A 17,130-nucleotide genomic window follows, 5' to 3' on the forward strand; every position below is an offset into this window, starting at 1 on the left:
TCAACGTGGTTTTGCTGCTGAACTTAACTGTTACCCAGTTTGATGTGTTCTAGCTGCTAAAATGATCTATTGACTAATCTGAACCAATCTAACTTAACTACTAAACAGAACAGACACGTGGCCAGACTCGATTGTTACACTTTTTGGCTCGGTGGTAAATAAACCGTTTCATACGGTTCCACATTCCTTTCTGTCAACATTAATCAGCATTTCACAGTTTGCGCTCATTTCCTGAAACATTTTGAGCCCGTCTGACCTGACATCATGCAATTCAACATCAGTTTAAACTGTTGTCTTTAATGAAAAGCAGGCTTTAATACTTTCAACTACATCCCTGCACCTCAGAGCTTGGTGGGGGAAAAAAAATAAGGCTACGGTCACACCAGAAACTGGCAGAGCAAGATTTCTTCACATGGCGTTGATTTTATATGTGGTAGCTAGCGGGGTAGCAAGCTAGCCAGTTCAACAATTAAAACTAAAGTACTACAAATTTTCAAATACACCTACCGCTGCTGGGACACGACTGACTGTAAGCCATGCTGCAATGCCTCAAGTTCACCTGTAAAGGTTCACCTGTTCACTTCGACTTTTGTTAGAATGAATTGAATTTGGTGCAAAATGCCGCCGTGGTAAAAGCTGGTGTGACCGTGGCCCGAGCACAACAAACAGCCAATACGAATACAAATATTACACGACCATCAAGCATTCAGTCCGTCAGACCCACCGGGCTCAACACAGTCAACTTGGCGTTAATAAAAAAGAGAGGGCTGTCCGTGATGGAGATGAGGCGACCGGTCCGATGCGGCCCCGAGGCCTCGGCTCGTCTTACTGATTTTGTGGAGTTAAGCTCGGCCTCGTGTCACACATGAATACGTACCCTAGGCTATATGGGAACCCTAATATATAGCCTGATACTGTTTCAGCAGCGCCCAGCAGTCACACGGCGCTGTCTCGGCCTAGCCTACTAAACATCAATAATTCATGGTTGACTTTAATACTGTGTAATTCCACGATTGTAAAGCGGGCAAGGATCCATCAAATTTTCATCATTGTCATCGTTTCAGCTCGATGGCGTGTTGAATATTTCATGTTATCGACCCGCGGGTCAGGTCGGCGTGTGATTGGATGAGCGCTCCGGGAGGACGGCCTGCAGATGTCCCAGGAAGGCAAACCAGGCCGCCGTACAGTGATGTCGTAAAAATCCATTTTTTGGGTGTGGTGATGAATTCAAACTCAGTCCCTTTTTGAAGTTGTTTTATATTTTTTTTTCAGCATCGAAGAGCAGCTATCACTCTTTTTTCTATTTTCTTTTTTTTGTTTTTCCTTTTTTTCTTCTTTTCACTTTTTCCCGTGTTCCCTCGTTTCTGTTAAAACGCCAGCCAAGTCAGTATGGTGGGCAGCGTGGTTAGGACGAAGGCGAGGCCCCTGGCGTCGGCCGATCTGGGGGCTCCGTTGCCGCCGCCACAGAGTTCAAACAAACTCCCACGGATATCCAGGTTGCGGGACTCCTTTTTCAGTTTCTCCCAGAGGTCCGTCGCTCCCTCCTGGCAGTCCGCCAGCGCCGTCATGGCGCAGGAGTGGAAGTTATCCCAGTACCTGGCAGGAGAAAACACAGCGAGCGTTAACACACCACAAGCTCACGACTGCAGTGGGAGGCTGCTTCTAAACTGAGTGCATCATGTAGTCAAGAACCACAGCCAAGAGTGGAACCCATCCAGAACCTGGCAGAGACGAGGAACCTTATGAAGACACAGCCGGAGAGTTTAGAGTCCAGTCAAACAACAACTACAGCAAGACCGGAGCCTGTTAGAAAGAAGGGTTCTAAGTAGAACCATAAAGGGTTCTTCACCGTGTGCCTTTTTGTTTCCTGTTATAAACTTTAATAAATCTGTTCAGAGAGTTCTACCTAGAACTATTTGTAAAAGGGTTCCCCTAGAGCCCCCTGTGACAGGGTTCTACAGAGAACCCGTCTATGGTGTTATGATTCCACCCAGAACCCTCTCTGGAGGTTCCATCAAGAACCATTCCACCAGAACTTTTACATAATAAAGATATTATCTAGAACTCACTCACAGGTTCTTTCAAAAACCTGTTTATATTCCAAAGGTTTTATCTGGAACCCACCCAGGGGGTTCTACCAAGAAACTTTTGATATTTCCAGCTTTTATCTAGAGCGGACTCAGGAGGTTCTATAGAGTGCCTGTTTATGTTCCAAGGGTTCAGACGGGCTAAGGAGAACCTTTTTTAGAATCCAAGGATTTTATCTAGAACACACCCAGGGGCTCTGCAAAGAATCTTTTTATATTCCAAGGGTTTTATTTAGAACCCCACCAGGGGGTTCTACTGGGAAATGTTTTATATTCCAACTGTTTTACCTAGATCATGCTCAGGGGTTCTGCTAAGAACGTTTCTATATTACAAAAGTTTAATGAACTCACTCAGGAAAAATTCTTGTCTTTTAAAAGGGTTCTTAATGGAACCCTTAGTGTTACAAAGCCCCTTTCTTCAAAAGAAGGGGTTCTTCAGAAGCAAATGGTTCTGGGTAGAACCTCAGCCTTTGAATCCTTATTTCTATCAGTGTAGGAAGTGAGGGAGAAGGTGGAATGATGAAGGAGGGTAGGAAGGGGGGAAGGGAAGGAGGTAAGAGAAAAGTGAAAAAAGGAGGAGGGAAGAAGGGAAGGACGAATCAATGTTGTAAGTTTTTTGACAATAAATATTTTTGTTTATTTTTCTTTTACACTCTTTCCTTCTTCTCTCACTTCCCTCCTTCCTTCAGTGTTTTTGAGTCTTCATGTTTTCCTTCATCTTTACATCCCATTTTTCTCCATCCCTCCTTCCTCCTCTCTCATGTTTTATTCATACTGAAACAGCATCATCCACCCTCTCCTCTCCTCTCCTCTCCTCTCCTCTCCTCTCCTCTCCTCTCCTCTCCTCTTTCTTCTTTTTCCCTCCTCTGTCCATCATTTTTACTCCTTTATTTTCATATTCTTTGGCTCCTCATTCTCTCTTTTTTCTCATCTTTCCATCTTTTTTTCCTCCTCCTGCCTCCTCCTCCCAGTTAATGTAAAGATGACACCAGCCTGTTCACTGATGCGTGCTGACACACACACACACACACACACACACACACACACACACACACACACACACACACACACACACAGCGTATCTAATCCAATCTTCCAATCTGCTCTTATTGATGTTGACCTCCTGAACCGAGACGTGTCGATGCTACATCTCTGAGCAATTAACGTGTGTGTGTGTGTGTGTGTGTGTGTGTGTGTGTGTGTGTCCCTCCTGCCACGCCTCAACACCGCTGTGATGGAGCTGTCACTGAATTAAAAAATCATATATGTGTGTGTGTGTGTGTGTGAGGGGTGGGGGCTTCCTGCTGCAGTGTGCCATCTGCTGCCCACCCGGTTTGGATGGTGGGGTGAACGGGGGATAAAAGTGCTGGTGGGGGGGTGGAGGAGGGTGGAGGGGGGTGGAGGGGGGTGGAGGGGGGTGGGGGTTCAGCTGCTGTTGCACATATGACACCCTGAACCCCTCAGGGTCTGCAGTTAAATCACTCATATTATTTTCTCTGTTAGATCCTGAAGCTTCACTGTAAAACCAAACACTCAAATTAATTCACTGAAATAGGCAGCAGAGACTTAAAACTTAAAACTAAGTTAAGTAGAATTAAGTAATTATGAGTTTTTTGGGTTTTTTTTTTACAGGACAGAACTGATTAATTTTAAGAATTAACTCATAATTTCAAGGCAGCTGCCTTCACTGTCTGTCAAGACACTGAGAGAGTTTTGTAATAAACCAAAGTTTTGCTGACCTATAATCTTTTGTTGACATGATTTTCTTCTTTAGATAAAATTGAATCTTGTGAGTTTTAGAAACCACCAAAAAATGTATTTTCAAAATAGTTCACAGTGAACTATGAACCTGATTTGTCTTTATTTGGACAAATAGGGTTAGAACCCATAAAATGTCAGAAAAAAAAATGTTCAAAGTATCGAGATCAAAGCTCAAGATGATGTCCTCTAGTTTTGTTCAAAGATCATCAGTTTACTGTCAGAGAGGAGGAAAGAAACCAGAAAATATTCACATTTAAGCCTTGTCTCAAAACAATCAGTGAATTATCAAAGTAGTTGGTGATTCATTTAATAGTTACTTATATATGTTATTTTTTTTTTCTTGTAGTTTGTCCTGAGTAGTTTTTAGAAGTTTTGCAGCACTTGGTCTTATTGTAAAAGAGTAATTCTGTAATATTTTGTCTTTTCAGGCCCCGGTTATGACTTCAGTCCTCCTCTTCCTGCTGGTTCGACCGTCTCTGACCTGATTTATGTCACGGTGTTCCTCCTGCTGCTGTAAACGTACCTGCAGATCCTGTGCAGGTTCTCCCTGTCGTCCAGGTCCTGGGGATAGTTGGCCATGTTCTCCCCCAACTGAAGAAGACAGTCTGAGAAACCCTTGAACACAGAGTCACATTGACCTGCACTGACCAGCACCGTCTGCAACACAGAGACTGCAGGGGGAGGAAGAGGAGGAGGAGGAGGAGGAGGAGGAGGAGGAGGAGGAGGAGGAGGAGGAGGAGGAGGAGGAGGAGGAGGAGGTGAGGACGGGGTGGAGGAGGGAGAGAAAAAAGACAGAAATGTATGTTAGATAAAATCACAGTAAAGTCTCTTTCTGTTTGATGCCTCCCTGCAGGAAGAGGGCAGGCCTCTGATTGGCTACATCTGTCCTGTTTTCCTATTGGACCAACAAGAAAACTTCAGAACCACCTTCCTTGTACGAGGTACCATTTTAAACAATTTCCTCCAACTTCAAACCTTCACTGTGGAGTTCTTGTGCGACACGAGCCGCTTTCAAAATAGATTTTGTCTGGTTGTCTGTCATCAGGTGGTATTTCCATATAATTACTTTTAATTTTCTTTTAATTAAGTTTTTTTTTCAGCATATTACAGGTACAAACCTGCCACCACTTGTTTTTCTTTTAGTCTGAAGTTAATGTTGTGGTTCATTGGTTATGTACAGATCAGACAAATGAAAAAAGCTGATGTCTTTCTGAAGAAAGAAGCAACAGAGTCACATATTTTGCAGACTTTGTCAGAGATCTCTGCTGTTTCATTCTGATATTAACAGATGGATGAACTACAGGGAGAGTTTGGCTCAAAAAACAATGTCTCTTTATCAGTTTGACTAAAGGGGAAGTCAAACAAGTTTCAAATATATGCATATAGAAGACATTATACTGTGTGAACTTCATATGGGAAGATTAAGACAGTGTCATCAGCAAAGAGACACATAAAGTGTCATTCAGTCACTAATGCAGCCTTTTATCCCAAACAGAGACATTAAATGTGATTTGTTGTTCTCCAGAATCGTACAGAATCAATGTTGATTGGCAAGTTCACTGAAAAAAACAGGTTGTTAAATACTAACAGCAATAATGTAAAACATTTTTTAAAGGAGAAATCTATAACATATTTTCTGTAATAAATCATAACCATGATATATGTCATCAGAGACAAAGGAAACATTTTGAAAACTCGGGCCAGAATATTTGTTCTAGTTTGCTCATTCTACGTTAATTAGAGTTCAAATTAATGCAGAATGTTTGCTGAATGAGTTAGTGTCTGTTTATGAGTTGTAAAAAATCATTAATGATGTTTCAGAAGGAGCAGATGTTTATAACAGTTAAATTGATCAAAATGTTAATGGAGTTTGGCAGCAGTGAGACAGACAGTCACTGAACTCCAACTCCAGAGTGTGTATTTTTGTTTTCAGGATAACAGGCTGAACTTTACATCTACAGGCAGCTGACAGAGTTATAAACAGCTGATCACCTTATACAGGATGAATTGTCCTCACTTGTTATTGTCAAATTACTACATTGCAATCATCCTGCATTCCTGCAGCTTTCCTGCAGCCTGCAGAGTCTGGAGAGGAGGAGGTGGGGGGGAAACAACTCAGTTCAACCCTAGATCATATATTAAATAAGGATTCAGCCTGTTTAACTTGCTATTTGGACCGCAGTACTTATTTTCACACTTAAAGTTGCTACATATTGCTCATTTTAATGCCTTATCTATCCTAGAATAAAAACAGAAACCCCAGGTATCATGTCGCAGCTTTTCCTAAACGTAACCACGTGTACGGCTGCTGCAGGTCCTCTGCTCCGCTCAGATGTGAGGCGGCGACCTCGTCAGTGTTAATGTGACACTGATGTACTGATGTTAAAGCAGTCGCTGTTTCCTCAAACTATTGAATGACAGTATTGATTGATGTCCTCCGCTTCAGTCTGACACTGATCCAGCAGCGTCTGATTAAAAAGATACTGTAGAAGCATCCTGACTCAGATGCATTGAGTCATACAGGAAGTGTTTCTGTTATTTAGTTCACTCTCATTTATATGAGTGGGCTGGATAAAATATAGAAACAATTCTGTGTAACAAAATACAGTTCAACAGCAGCGATCATCAATCAGCCACCTTTCCACTTATGAAAAATTTGCACATGGAAATTAAATGTAAAACGATCACGTGTGAAAACTTCATAGGTTATAAGTGGAATAAAGTAAGTGAGCAGGTCATTATTGTAAAATAACCCAACAGTTTGATGCAGGACATGAATCATCCTACAGTGGTTTATTTCACAATAATGACCTGCTCACTGTACATTATCCTGCTTATTACATGGTTACCTACCAAAGAAAATAATTTAACACAAAATATTCATTTTAAAATGAGTTTTTGGATTTAAAAAATATTATAAAGAATCTATGAGCACAACTGTGTCCAGGCAGTTATGCAGAAACAACAAAGCTGTGTAACATTAACACATTTGAGTTGATAACAAAGTGCATAAACACATGTGACGTCACATTTCTCTTGAGTAAAAATGCACAGTCTCACAGCAGTTCATGAGATTATAATGAAAATTCAATCTACAAACGTGCTCACGGACACAAAATTTAAAATTTTTAGTGAAATTCAGCCCAACTTTTAACCTCATCATTTGCAACGTCTCTTTACACTTTTTACATGAAGTTTGCTGAGAAACATTTCAGGTGACGTCACAGTTTGGTCAGATTTACACAAAACTATACAAAACTACATGGTTGGGTTGAAAATAGATGATTAGGATGTAGTTTGGTTTGTCCATTCTGGGTCACAATAGAAATATGGAAAAACATGATTCTTATTTTCAGATGATTATATGTTAATTCATTATTTTATTTTATTTTATTTTATTTATATTATTACATGGCTTTCTTAAATAGTCAGTTCTGATTCGTTGATTCATTTTTAAATTTATAACATAATTTATTATATTATATTATATTATATTATATTATATTATATTATATTATATTATAAATCTCCTTAAATCTGACACACTGGACCTTTAACATGAGAAATATGATGGTTTTACATGTTAAATGTTGTTTTGTTTGAAGTTTTGAACTGAAATATTTCATTGAGATACAAAACTGAAACCATCATAAACAAATCAATATATAATTACAGTTTAAGTCTGTGTACACGAGCGTCTCCTCCCTGATTCAACTACAACACAACCATGAAACACATCACGGGTCTGACACGCCTCCACCCCCCTCTGACAGTCACACACACACGCACCAACACGCCCCTTTACATGACCTCTGTTAACTCAGTGTGTGTGTGTGTGTGTGTGTGTGTGTGTGTGGTTCGTTAAGCAGATTGATTGGTTTGGATAATAACACGCCTGCTGTCCGGTTCCACTCGATCAAACAGTGGACTAACACAGCATGACATGTAGGACGAGACACGGCTGTTAGAGGACGACGATCCACCCGTCCTGACCTCAACACCACATACACAAACTATACATGACTTCATCGGTTTCTATTTGTTTCTATTATGCAGGAATGGGTTCATATTGGGCTTGTTCTTTATGGGACGTCTACGACTCCTGCAGTGTTCCCAATAATAGAACCTACAGACAGATACAGACCGGCGACGGATTAACAGAAGAACGTCAGTCAAGATTTACTGATAAACTTTACCATTGAGTTTTATTTTCATTTCACTCACATACATTATTCTGACAGGTTTTAAGGGTTCTTCTGGAGGTTTAAGTAGTCCTTGAAAAGGTTCTACAGGGCCATCAGGAGGTTCTTGGTTTCTGTTTGAGATTTCAGGGATCTTTTAGGAGGTTCTAGTGCTCATTGAGGAGGTTCTGCTGTATTCCAGGAAGTATAATTGTGAAAACAGGTCCAAGGGGTTCTTTCAGACTTTGTTGTGGTCATTGAGAAGGTTCTCATTGTTGCTGAGGAGGTTCTAGGGGTTGTTTGTTAGGCTTTAGTGGGTATTTATGACATTTTATTTCACTCTTGAAGTTTTGATGGTTGTTGGGGAGGTTCTTCAGGACCATTAAAAGGTTCTTGGGAGCCTTATTGCAGATAAGAACAGATTCAGTGTATCTTTTAGGAGGTCCTGCAGGTTGTTTAGGAGCTTTTAATGGCTTTCAACAAGGTTCTAGAGTTCCTTTAGGAGGTTCAAGGGGTTGTTTAGTAGGCTTTAGTGGCTACTGATGAGGTTCTTGGATCCTTCTTGTAACTGAAGATAAAGATGAGTCACTTTAAAGGGTTCTTTAAGAGGTTGTTGTGGTCACTGAGGAAGTTCTCGTGGTCACTGAGTGGGTTTTAGGAGGCCTTTAGGACGTTCTTGGGATCCTTTTTTTAGCTGATGAGATCTAAGAGATCTTTTAGGAGGTTGGATCAATCATTGAGGGGGTTCTGCTCTATTTAAGGAGGTTCTAGTGAGTTTTTTTAAGCTGATTTACCATCAAACTCCTAAAACACTGCTGGACTCAGGATGGACAGTTTAACAAGAATGAATCAAAATTGCTGCAGTAGAACCAGAGTGATCATCTTTTTTTGTCCCTCACATTCCTTTTCTGCAGCAAAACCTGGCGCCTACATTACCCACAACGCACCTTGACCACTGACAGTTGGATGGTAGATTGTGCGTGCTATGCTAGCAGCAGTTAACGTGGCCCGCGGCCTCCTGCAGCAGAGATGAGCAGCAGCTGCAGACGTCTGCTCAGCTCAATTCAACTCCACACCAGCTGATTCATTTGATTTCCTAACTTGTAGTCTTCAGACGACGTTGACTCAAGTGGCATTTGCATAAAATAAATGAAGTGTAGCAACTTAAGAAACAGATTTGCCAGTCTGAGAACACATATGCAACATGAAGAAACACACTGCAAACACAAACAACACAAATGAAGCAACTGCAGATGTCACTGAAAACAGCAGCTCATATCACAAACATATCGCCAGACAAGAACACAAACGTTCTGCAAAACTCAAGATGTCCAAAGACTTCCAGATGTTTCCTCACAACTTTGTACAGTTATAATTAAAGAATGATCTCAGTTATGGCAGATAAACAGTTGGTTTCAGTTATGTAACTAAAGTAACTGTATTAAAGCAACTGAATACCTCTTGCCTCGCCCTCCCCTTCCAGGCAAGTTTGCAAGGGTGTAGATTTAATGCCACAGTTGGTGGGGACAATAAAGATACAACAACTCTTATTTTCAGGTGATTATACATGAATGAAAACATACTAATGAATATCAGACAGAGTGGGCGGGTCTTCGCAGGTGCATCAATCAATCAATCTGATCTATCAGCTGTTTCCAGGGTCACTGGTAAACTTTGTAGATCAACTTTTGATCCAATGTGGACATAAAGTCCAAAACCTGAGGAAGATTTGCTCAGAGGCAGCTTCAGACTGGACTGGATGGTGTGAGTGGGTTCTTCAGATGTTATTATGGGATGTACGGAACGTCTTTATGTGAGTTTTATTTCTCTAACGTTCCCCAAAGGAACTTTAAACATCTTTGATACTCAGCAGTCAGTCAGTAATGACTCATCATACATCCTGTCTGTTGGAGAAGACGACTCAAATCAAATGACTTGGACTCGAGTCACATGACTTGGACTGAAGTTACAAATTAATTCAAATTAAAAAACGACTTGCAGCTTGATATGAAAGATTGTTTCACACAAAAACTATGAGGTGGTCAAACAAACATGAGCTGCAGTGTGTCGGGGTGTTGTGATAAATCAGCATTAACAATTTATTACATTTAAAAAAATAAATATTGATATTCTGATTATTTTATTCAGGAAAACACAAATAATCACAATCCAGAGATAATTGTTCATCTTAAGTTGCTCATTATTATTTGGAAAAACTCAGTTTAATAAAAATGTTTAATAAAAAAAGGTTATATTGATCTTAATCAATCGTTGATTTAATCAGGTTTAGGGAGTAACAGATTACATGTAATGGGATTACATAATCTGGATATAAAAAAAGATAACTGTAGAATTGAAAAAGAGGAAATCAGTTTACAGATACATTAAGTAAAAATGGGATTATTAGTAGGATTACAATTTTAAAATAAAGAATGACACAGCTGCCAATTCATGATCATGACCAATCAATCAATCAATCAATCAATCAATCACACCAAAGGAAGGAATAGCTGGACAAACTAATAAACCAAACAACGAACATAAAACACTCCGAGCTGCAACAATTTCTCTTAATCTGCATCTGTTCTGATAATTGATTCATCATTTTCAGTCATTTTTTAATTTAAAAAAGTGTAAATTCTCTGATTTCAGTTTCTTAAATGTGAATATTTTCTGGTTTCTTTCCTTCTCTTCGACAGTAAACTGAATATATTTGAGTTGTGGACAGAACAAGACATTAGAGGACGTCATCTTGGACTTTGATCGAGTTCACAGAACTCAGTTACCAAAATTTTCTTGAGTTCATAAACTCAGAAGTTGGCGGTTGTCTGAGCTTAAATGTTTTGAGTTCATGCACTCTTTGACTACAGTTCAATGAAAATTATTGATTAACACAACTCAAATATTTTCAGTAAATCCAACTCATTCACTCACTGCTATAAGGTAAAGTAAATAAATAAATTTAAAGTATAAACACCCATTATTTCATCTTCAGCGAACTCAGTATAATAATAAATAAAATATAAATGTTTTAAAATATTTGTTTTAGGGACCTTATCTCCCTCAAAAAAAAAAAAATATATATGAGTTTAATAAACACAAAAGAAGAAAATTCTTCTTGTGCTCAATATTTTTAAATTGGTAAACCTTCTAAACATACTTAAGTTTTCTCTACTTACCACAAATAATTCATTTTAACATTTGTTTTTACAGTGTGACTGATTAATTGAGAAAATAATTGTTAGTTGCAGCTCTAGAAACACTAAACATCTTAGCATATCTGAAAGTAACTGAAAGTAATCAAGTTACATTATTTAAACATTGTGATACTTGGATTACTTTACTGACTACATTTTCTAACAGGTGATTAACTGTATCAGAATACATTTTTAAAATAGAGTCTATATTTCAGAATCTTTCAATTTAAGAAATTTTTCTGCGTTTGATTTATCAATATCCTGTTTATTACACGGTTACCTACCAATAAAAAAAATTATAATAATGAAACGATAATAATAATTTGACAAAGATACATTTTGTAGCTTTTAAAGATAATAAAAATATCAAAATAATAAGGTAGAAGATGATGATGACCATGCAGTAAACGTCTGATAGTCTTAGTTTGCAGAACATGCAGGTTGAAAATAACAGACGGAGACGAAACAACTTCATTCAGCATTCGAAGTCTCTGTCTCTGAGACTTGAGATTTAAATGTTGATTTTGGAGCCCCCTGTGGACAAAAGTGGTACTGCCTCCACTGTAATAAACAAAATATAACATCAAAAATTATATTATCTATTTTTAAATCTCCTCCTGCTTCTTTTTAACTGGCTGACGTACAACTCAACTTTGCTGAGAAAAATTTAAACACATGGAAACACAAGAGAATGTCAGCCATTAAAAATAACTTTACAGAAACAGCCAATCATCTCTCAGGTGGTTTCATTTGTTTATATCGGTCATGTGGAGCAGTGACTCTCTAATAGTTTTCACTTTTATTCATTTAAATTATCCTTATTTAAAAAAAAAGAATACAAATATTTTCTGTAAATCCTTCTTAGTTCGTTCTTTTATTTAAAAATATATATATATGTAAATTTTACTCCTGTCAGCCAGTCACTCATTAAAGGTGGAAATTGGCTCTCAGGGGACATTAGGGGGTCCACAGTATCTTTTCTGTCTTTTAAAGTTTCTGTTGGAGACAAACTGGTTCTCAGAGGCATCAAACTGTTTCATAACCAGTTAAAAACTCAATATAGTCACTTTAATGTTCCCATTATATTATTATTGTGTCTTAAAGCTGCATTTTTATGAATCCTCTAAGACTTAATAAACATTTTTGTAAACATTATTATAATATTATTGATGCATTATAGTTTTTAATTTTTTTTTTTGACTTGGATCAACAATAAGGATTTCCTTCTTGCCCAGAGCAAAAATTACAATAAATCTGGCAACTTACTGGCCAAGTTATAAAAAAAAAAAAAAGAACTGAACTGTTACAATAATTTTAAATAATGTTTCATGCAAAATGCTGCTTTATTTGCTTTATGTGCTTTAATTTCACATTTAACTAAATCTTTGTGGTTTCGACTGATAAAACAGGACATTTAAAGACATCATCTTGGACTTTTTTTTAAATGTACGTATAATTGTTTAAGTAATTTTTCATGCAAAAATTCTGTTTTCAGCCTCTCAAATATGGAGATTTCCTGCTTTTCTTCATTTATTATCACATTAATCTGAATATATATTTTGGACTCACAAAATGAGACATTTAAAGACTTTAAGGACTCTGGAAAACTGAGATGGACATTTTTATTTTCATTAAACATGACATTAACTTTAGTCTTTGTTGTTATTAGATAACCACTAATAAATAAACAGCTGCCTGAAGGGGCAAGTTAAAAAAAACATTAACATTAAACTCTGTTTGATATTTCTGAATTAAATATATATTAATATTAATTAAATGTTAATATGAATTAATTATTAGGTGTTAATGTTCAGTATTTCTCTCTGTATTCTTATATCATCCTGCTGTTTGTAAAAATCTCTGATAATAATAATAATTGTAAATTATCCTTTTCGTTGCTGTGTGTTGTTCTAATATTAAATCTGAGCGGATGAATGAGTGAAACTCCCCCTCCCTCCCTCCCTCCCTCACCCTCTGTCTCACTGTATGGAGGTGGCAGCATTACATCATCTCAAACATGAAGCTTTTCTCTCTGCTGCAGGTTTTTTTTTTTTTTTTTGTTTGTTTTTTGGTTGTTTTTTTTTTTTTTTTAGTGAAACGGGCCAATCAGCTGCGAACAAGGTCACCAAAACACATGAATGAAGTGACCCCCCTCCTCTCACTGTTTCGTTCATTTTAAACAGATTTTTAATTCATTTAATTTTTATTTTTTCAGAAATTTGATAATAAAATTGTTTTTCCTCCAGGCTGTTTAAATAAATCAACGTCTGTTAATAGTAAAGTGAATCAGATCTTTGTGACGCCAGAAAATTTAAAATGTTCACATTATTTTGTTGTTGTGCGTAAAAGCAGCAACTTTATCTAATCATAACCATGAAATGTGTTATGAGTTATATTTTATTATATTTGTCGATTTTATTCACATTTTTTGGTATCAGTCCTTCAAAGCTGCAGAGCCGGGTTCGTTTTTTATTCGTTTATTCGTTTTTGTCACCTCTTTCTTTTCATTTTTGATCCATAAATCATTTTTTATCCTTTTAATTTCCACTTCAACGTTTTAAAAATCTGTTTAAAATCGTTCATCATCTTTTCAATCAATTTTCTGTAATTTCATCGTTTCTTTTTTCTCTTTTAGGTATTTATTTTTTGTTTTCATCGTTACGTTTTTTTTCTTGTTTGAGTGAAACCAGGACAGTCCCATCACGCGCACACCAACGGGGACGCGCGCAGCATCATTTTCGTTCACGCCTTCCCATCATCAAGCACGCTCGCACTCATTCACCCCACCTCCACACACACACACACACACACACACACACACACACACACACACACACACACACACACACACTGTTGCCTGCAGTGCTTCGGTGCCAGAAGCAGCGTGTTGTAGCAGACACACCCACCTCCGATACGCACGAGGCAATTTTTCGCGCGTAAAAACACAAATTATAACAATTAGAACCAATAAAAAACATTTAACTCGTTTTTAAATGAGTGCTGATGATTTCCTGCAGCAGAATTTTCTCAATAAAACGTCAAAATCACCTGTTTGATGACGTCTTTCGATGATTGGTGCGTTAAATTAATTTCCACTGGTTTAAAAATCATCTCCATATTTTTTCTGTTTTAACGGGACGTTTGGTTGCAGCAGCAGCGCGCCAAACCTGTGCTCCCGGCAGCCAATCACACCGCAGAATTCAAATACTACACAACAAAATACTGATACAATTTAACGGATTCAGAAGTAAAAATCAAACGGGGCTCAGTCTGCAGGAAGAGGTTCGTTTGTCCATAAATAAATGCGGATAGAGGACAGTTGATCTGCAGACTAATTAATCGATTTCCCTCCGTGTAATAATGATCGGTGTGTGTGAAATAATTCAGCAACGATTTGCCCTCATTCTCATTTTCATTCTGGTCTAGAAAAACGCTCACATTAACGCTCACATCTCTCTTCATCGCTGCATCTATTTTATATTTTCTATTTTTGTGTCAGTGTGTTTATTTTTCCTCCTGAAGCCTCCGAACCGTGAAGATCAAGCCTCTCTTCTCTCTCTCTCTAACAATAGCACCGCGGAGGATTCTGCGTCTTGAATAATTCAGCATTTCTCTGCTGCCACCAGCAAATGCACTCACACACACACACACACACACACACACACACACACACACACACACACACGCAGAGCCCTCCTCCACAGCACCGTTATGCAATGCAACAGCAGAAAACAACAAGCATCTCCATATTCCTCCTGTTTCATCTTCACGTTATTGTTTTTTAATTTCGTTGTGTTCAGGTATTAGACGGATCCGGGAGTTTATTTTAACCGCCTTGTTGCATTAAAACAAAAAAAAGCAGCCGCAGGTTCATCTGAGAGATCATGTAGTTTGATTGTAAAATCTAAAAAGAAGAAATATCATGCCGGGTTTGTTTTTTATTATTCGTGCACGAGGCGGGTGCACGCGCGCATTCACACCGAAAATTCAGGAGATAAACGAACCTCCTCAGACGCGTTTCTGTCTTTTCGTTTTTTGCTTATGTATCGTAAAAAAACGAAAAGAAAAAAGATCAGTTTGATAGAGACTGTGGTTTTTAACGGAGGCTGTTTTCGCGTTTCTCATCCCGGACAGCGCGCGGGTGTGACGGTGCTGCAGCCCCGCACACTGCGGCGGGAAGGACGGATCCCGCAGAACCCGCAAACCGACACAAACTGACCCGGTTTCACATTTTTAACGTTTAATTCTTAATTCACGTTTCGATTCGAGTGTAAAGGGGCGTTTTCACACCTTCAAACGGGCCTTTTTTCTTCATCTGTAGCTGCAGAAAAACACTCAAATCTCACCCACATGAAGCCAAAACAGCTGCTTTTATTTTCTTTAATATTAAACAAAATAAAATATAAAATTAATTTTATTTTTCAAGGTGTAAAAAATCATTAACATTTCTCCAGTTTTGGGACAAACGGAGCTGCAGAGAGGAGGAGTGAGGAAGAAAAAGGAGGAGGAGGAGGAGGGGGGAGGAGGAGGAGGAGGAGGGGGAGGGGGGAGGGAGGGGGGCATTCCCCTTGTTAGCACACACACACATACACACGCATGCACACACATGCACACGCGCACTCGTGTCACACACACACACACACACAGACACACACACTCCAAATGTGAAGAGTAGCCCCGTTAAAATGAGCCGCTGCTGCTCACATGTCCACAGTGAGTCCCGCTACAGTACGACTGAAAATAAAACCAAAATATTATTAAAATATAGATTATTATTTTTAAAAAACGAATTTAAGTTTTTTCAAGTAAAAACAATCAAAATTGCCGATCTTTTTTTTTTTTTTTTTTTTTAACTGTCTTTTCCTGATGTGGAATTTTAAAAATAACACGAATATTAGTCAAACTCGCTATTAAAATGATCTTAAATTATTGTTAAAAATATAAGGCACATTCACGTCTTAAAATTACCCAGAATATCTCAAAATAAAATAAATTTTTTGCTTTTTAAAACACGAGAACACAGCGGGGAAATCACGTTTCTTTGAATGAATAATATTCCACACAAAACCGATCAAATGAAACGTTAAAATCTGTCACTTTACGTGTTTTTTTTTCTGATAAAATGGTGAGAGTTCGGGTCACTCACCTATGTGTAGAGCTAGAAAGAGTGCGAGGCATCTGGAGGACCAGGTTACTCCCATCCTCTGCGTCCTCCTCTCACCATGAGAGACAGCAGAGATTCACCAAGTTGGACAGCAGCCGCACATTCCCCGCAAAACACCCGCAAAACAACCACAGCAGCTACATCCAACACAGCAACACTCCTCCTGATCCTCCTCCTCCTTCTTCTTCTCTTCTTTCCTCTGTGTGCGCTTCTTCTTCTTCTTCTTCTTTTCTTCTTCTGTGGCTCTGCTGTGTGTCGCGCGCTGCTCTGCGCTTCCTGCCTGTTTTTACGTCTGAGAGAAAAAAGAAGAGAGAGAGAGAGAGAGAGAGAGAGAGAGAGAGAGAAGGAGAGAGGGAGGAAGAAAGCCCCTCCTCTCTCTCTCTCTCTCTCTCTCTCTCTCTCTCTCTCTTCATTATGATCTCATCTCATCTTTTTTTCTTCATTTGTTTCATTGTTGGTTATTTTTGGGGATTTTATGTTCAGAAACACTCTGACTCTTCAACAACAACTGATTAAAGATCAAATTACAGATTTTATTTTAATGCACCTTTTTAGGAAAAAGAAAAATGTAACCTTTAATTTAGGGGAGACCGGGGACAATGGTATCATGTTTTTCCTTCTGAACTCAACACATGAAATAAAAATGGAGCTCAGTGGTGGTTCTTTGGTTCTCGATCACAGTATCGATCAGAGGAACCTCCTTTGGTTCCGTATGTTCTGTATTTTCTCTGCAGGCAGTG

General features: G+C 38.4%; 1 protein-coding gene across 1 annotated transcript; it reads right to left on the reverse strand.

Annotated features, from left to right (window-relative positions):
* Nucleotides 1-281: 281 nt before the first annotated feature.
* Nucleotides 282-16,674, reverse strand: nrn1a (neuritin 1a). The gene is made up of 3 exons (XM_084747384.1): nt 16,373-16,674; nt 4,372-4,519; nt 282-1,596 (listed from the first exon to the last, which is right to left on the reverse strand). Exons 1-3 carry the CDS (start codon nt 16,425-16,427, stop codon nt 1,368-1,370), a joined length of 432 nt encoding a protein of 143 aa, XP_084603510.1. The 5' UTR covers nt 16,428-16,674; the 3' UTR covers nt 282-1,367.
* Nucleotides 16,675-17,130: the final 456 nt, after the last annotated feature.

This window comes from Lutjanus erythropterus, chromosome 21 (assembly GCF_056507025.1).
Source record: "Lutjanus erythropterus isolate fLutEry1 chromosome 21, fLutEry1.hap2, whole genome shotgun sequence".
NCBI lineage: Eukaryota > Metazoa > Chordata > Actinopteri > Lutjaniformes > Lutjanidae > Lutjanus > Lutjanus erythropterus.

What these genes read in the sequence shown, in the direction of transcription:
- nrn1a (XM_084747384.1), bottom strand. Translation starts at nt 16,427, where the DNA reads ATGGGAGTAACCTGGTCCTCCAGATGCCTCGCACTCTTTCTAGCTCTA. An exon ending in CTTTCTAGCTCTACACATAG is followed by an intron (nt 4,520 to 16,372) that starts GTGAGTGACCCG and finishes CTCCCCCTGCAG; the next exon opens with TCTCTGTGTTGCAGACGGTG. An exon ending in AACCTGCACAGGATCTGCAG is followed by an intron (nt 1,597 to 4,371) that starts GTACGTTTACAG and finishes TTCTCCTGCCAG; the next exon opens with GTACTGGGATAACTTCCACT.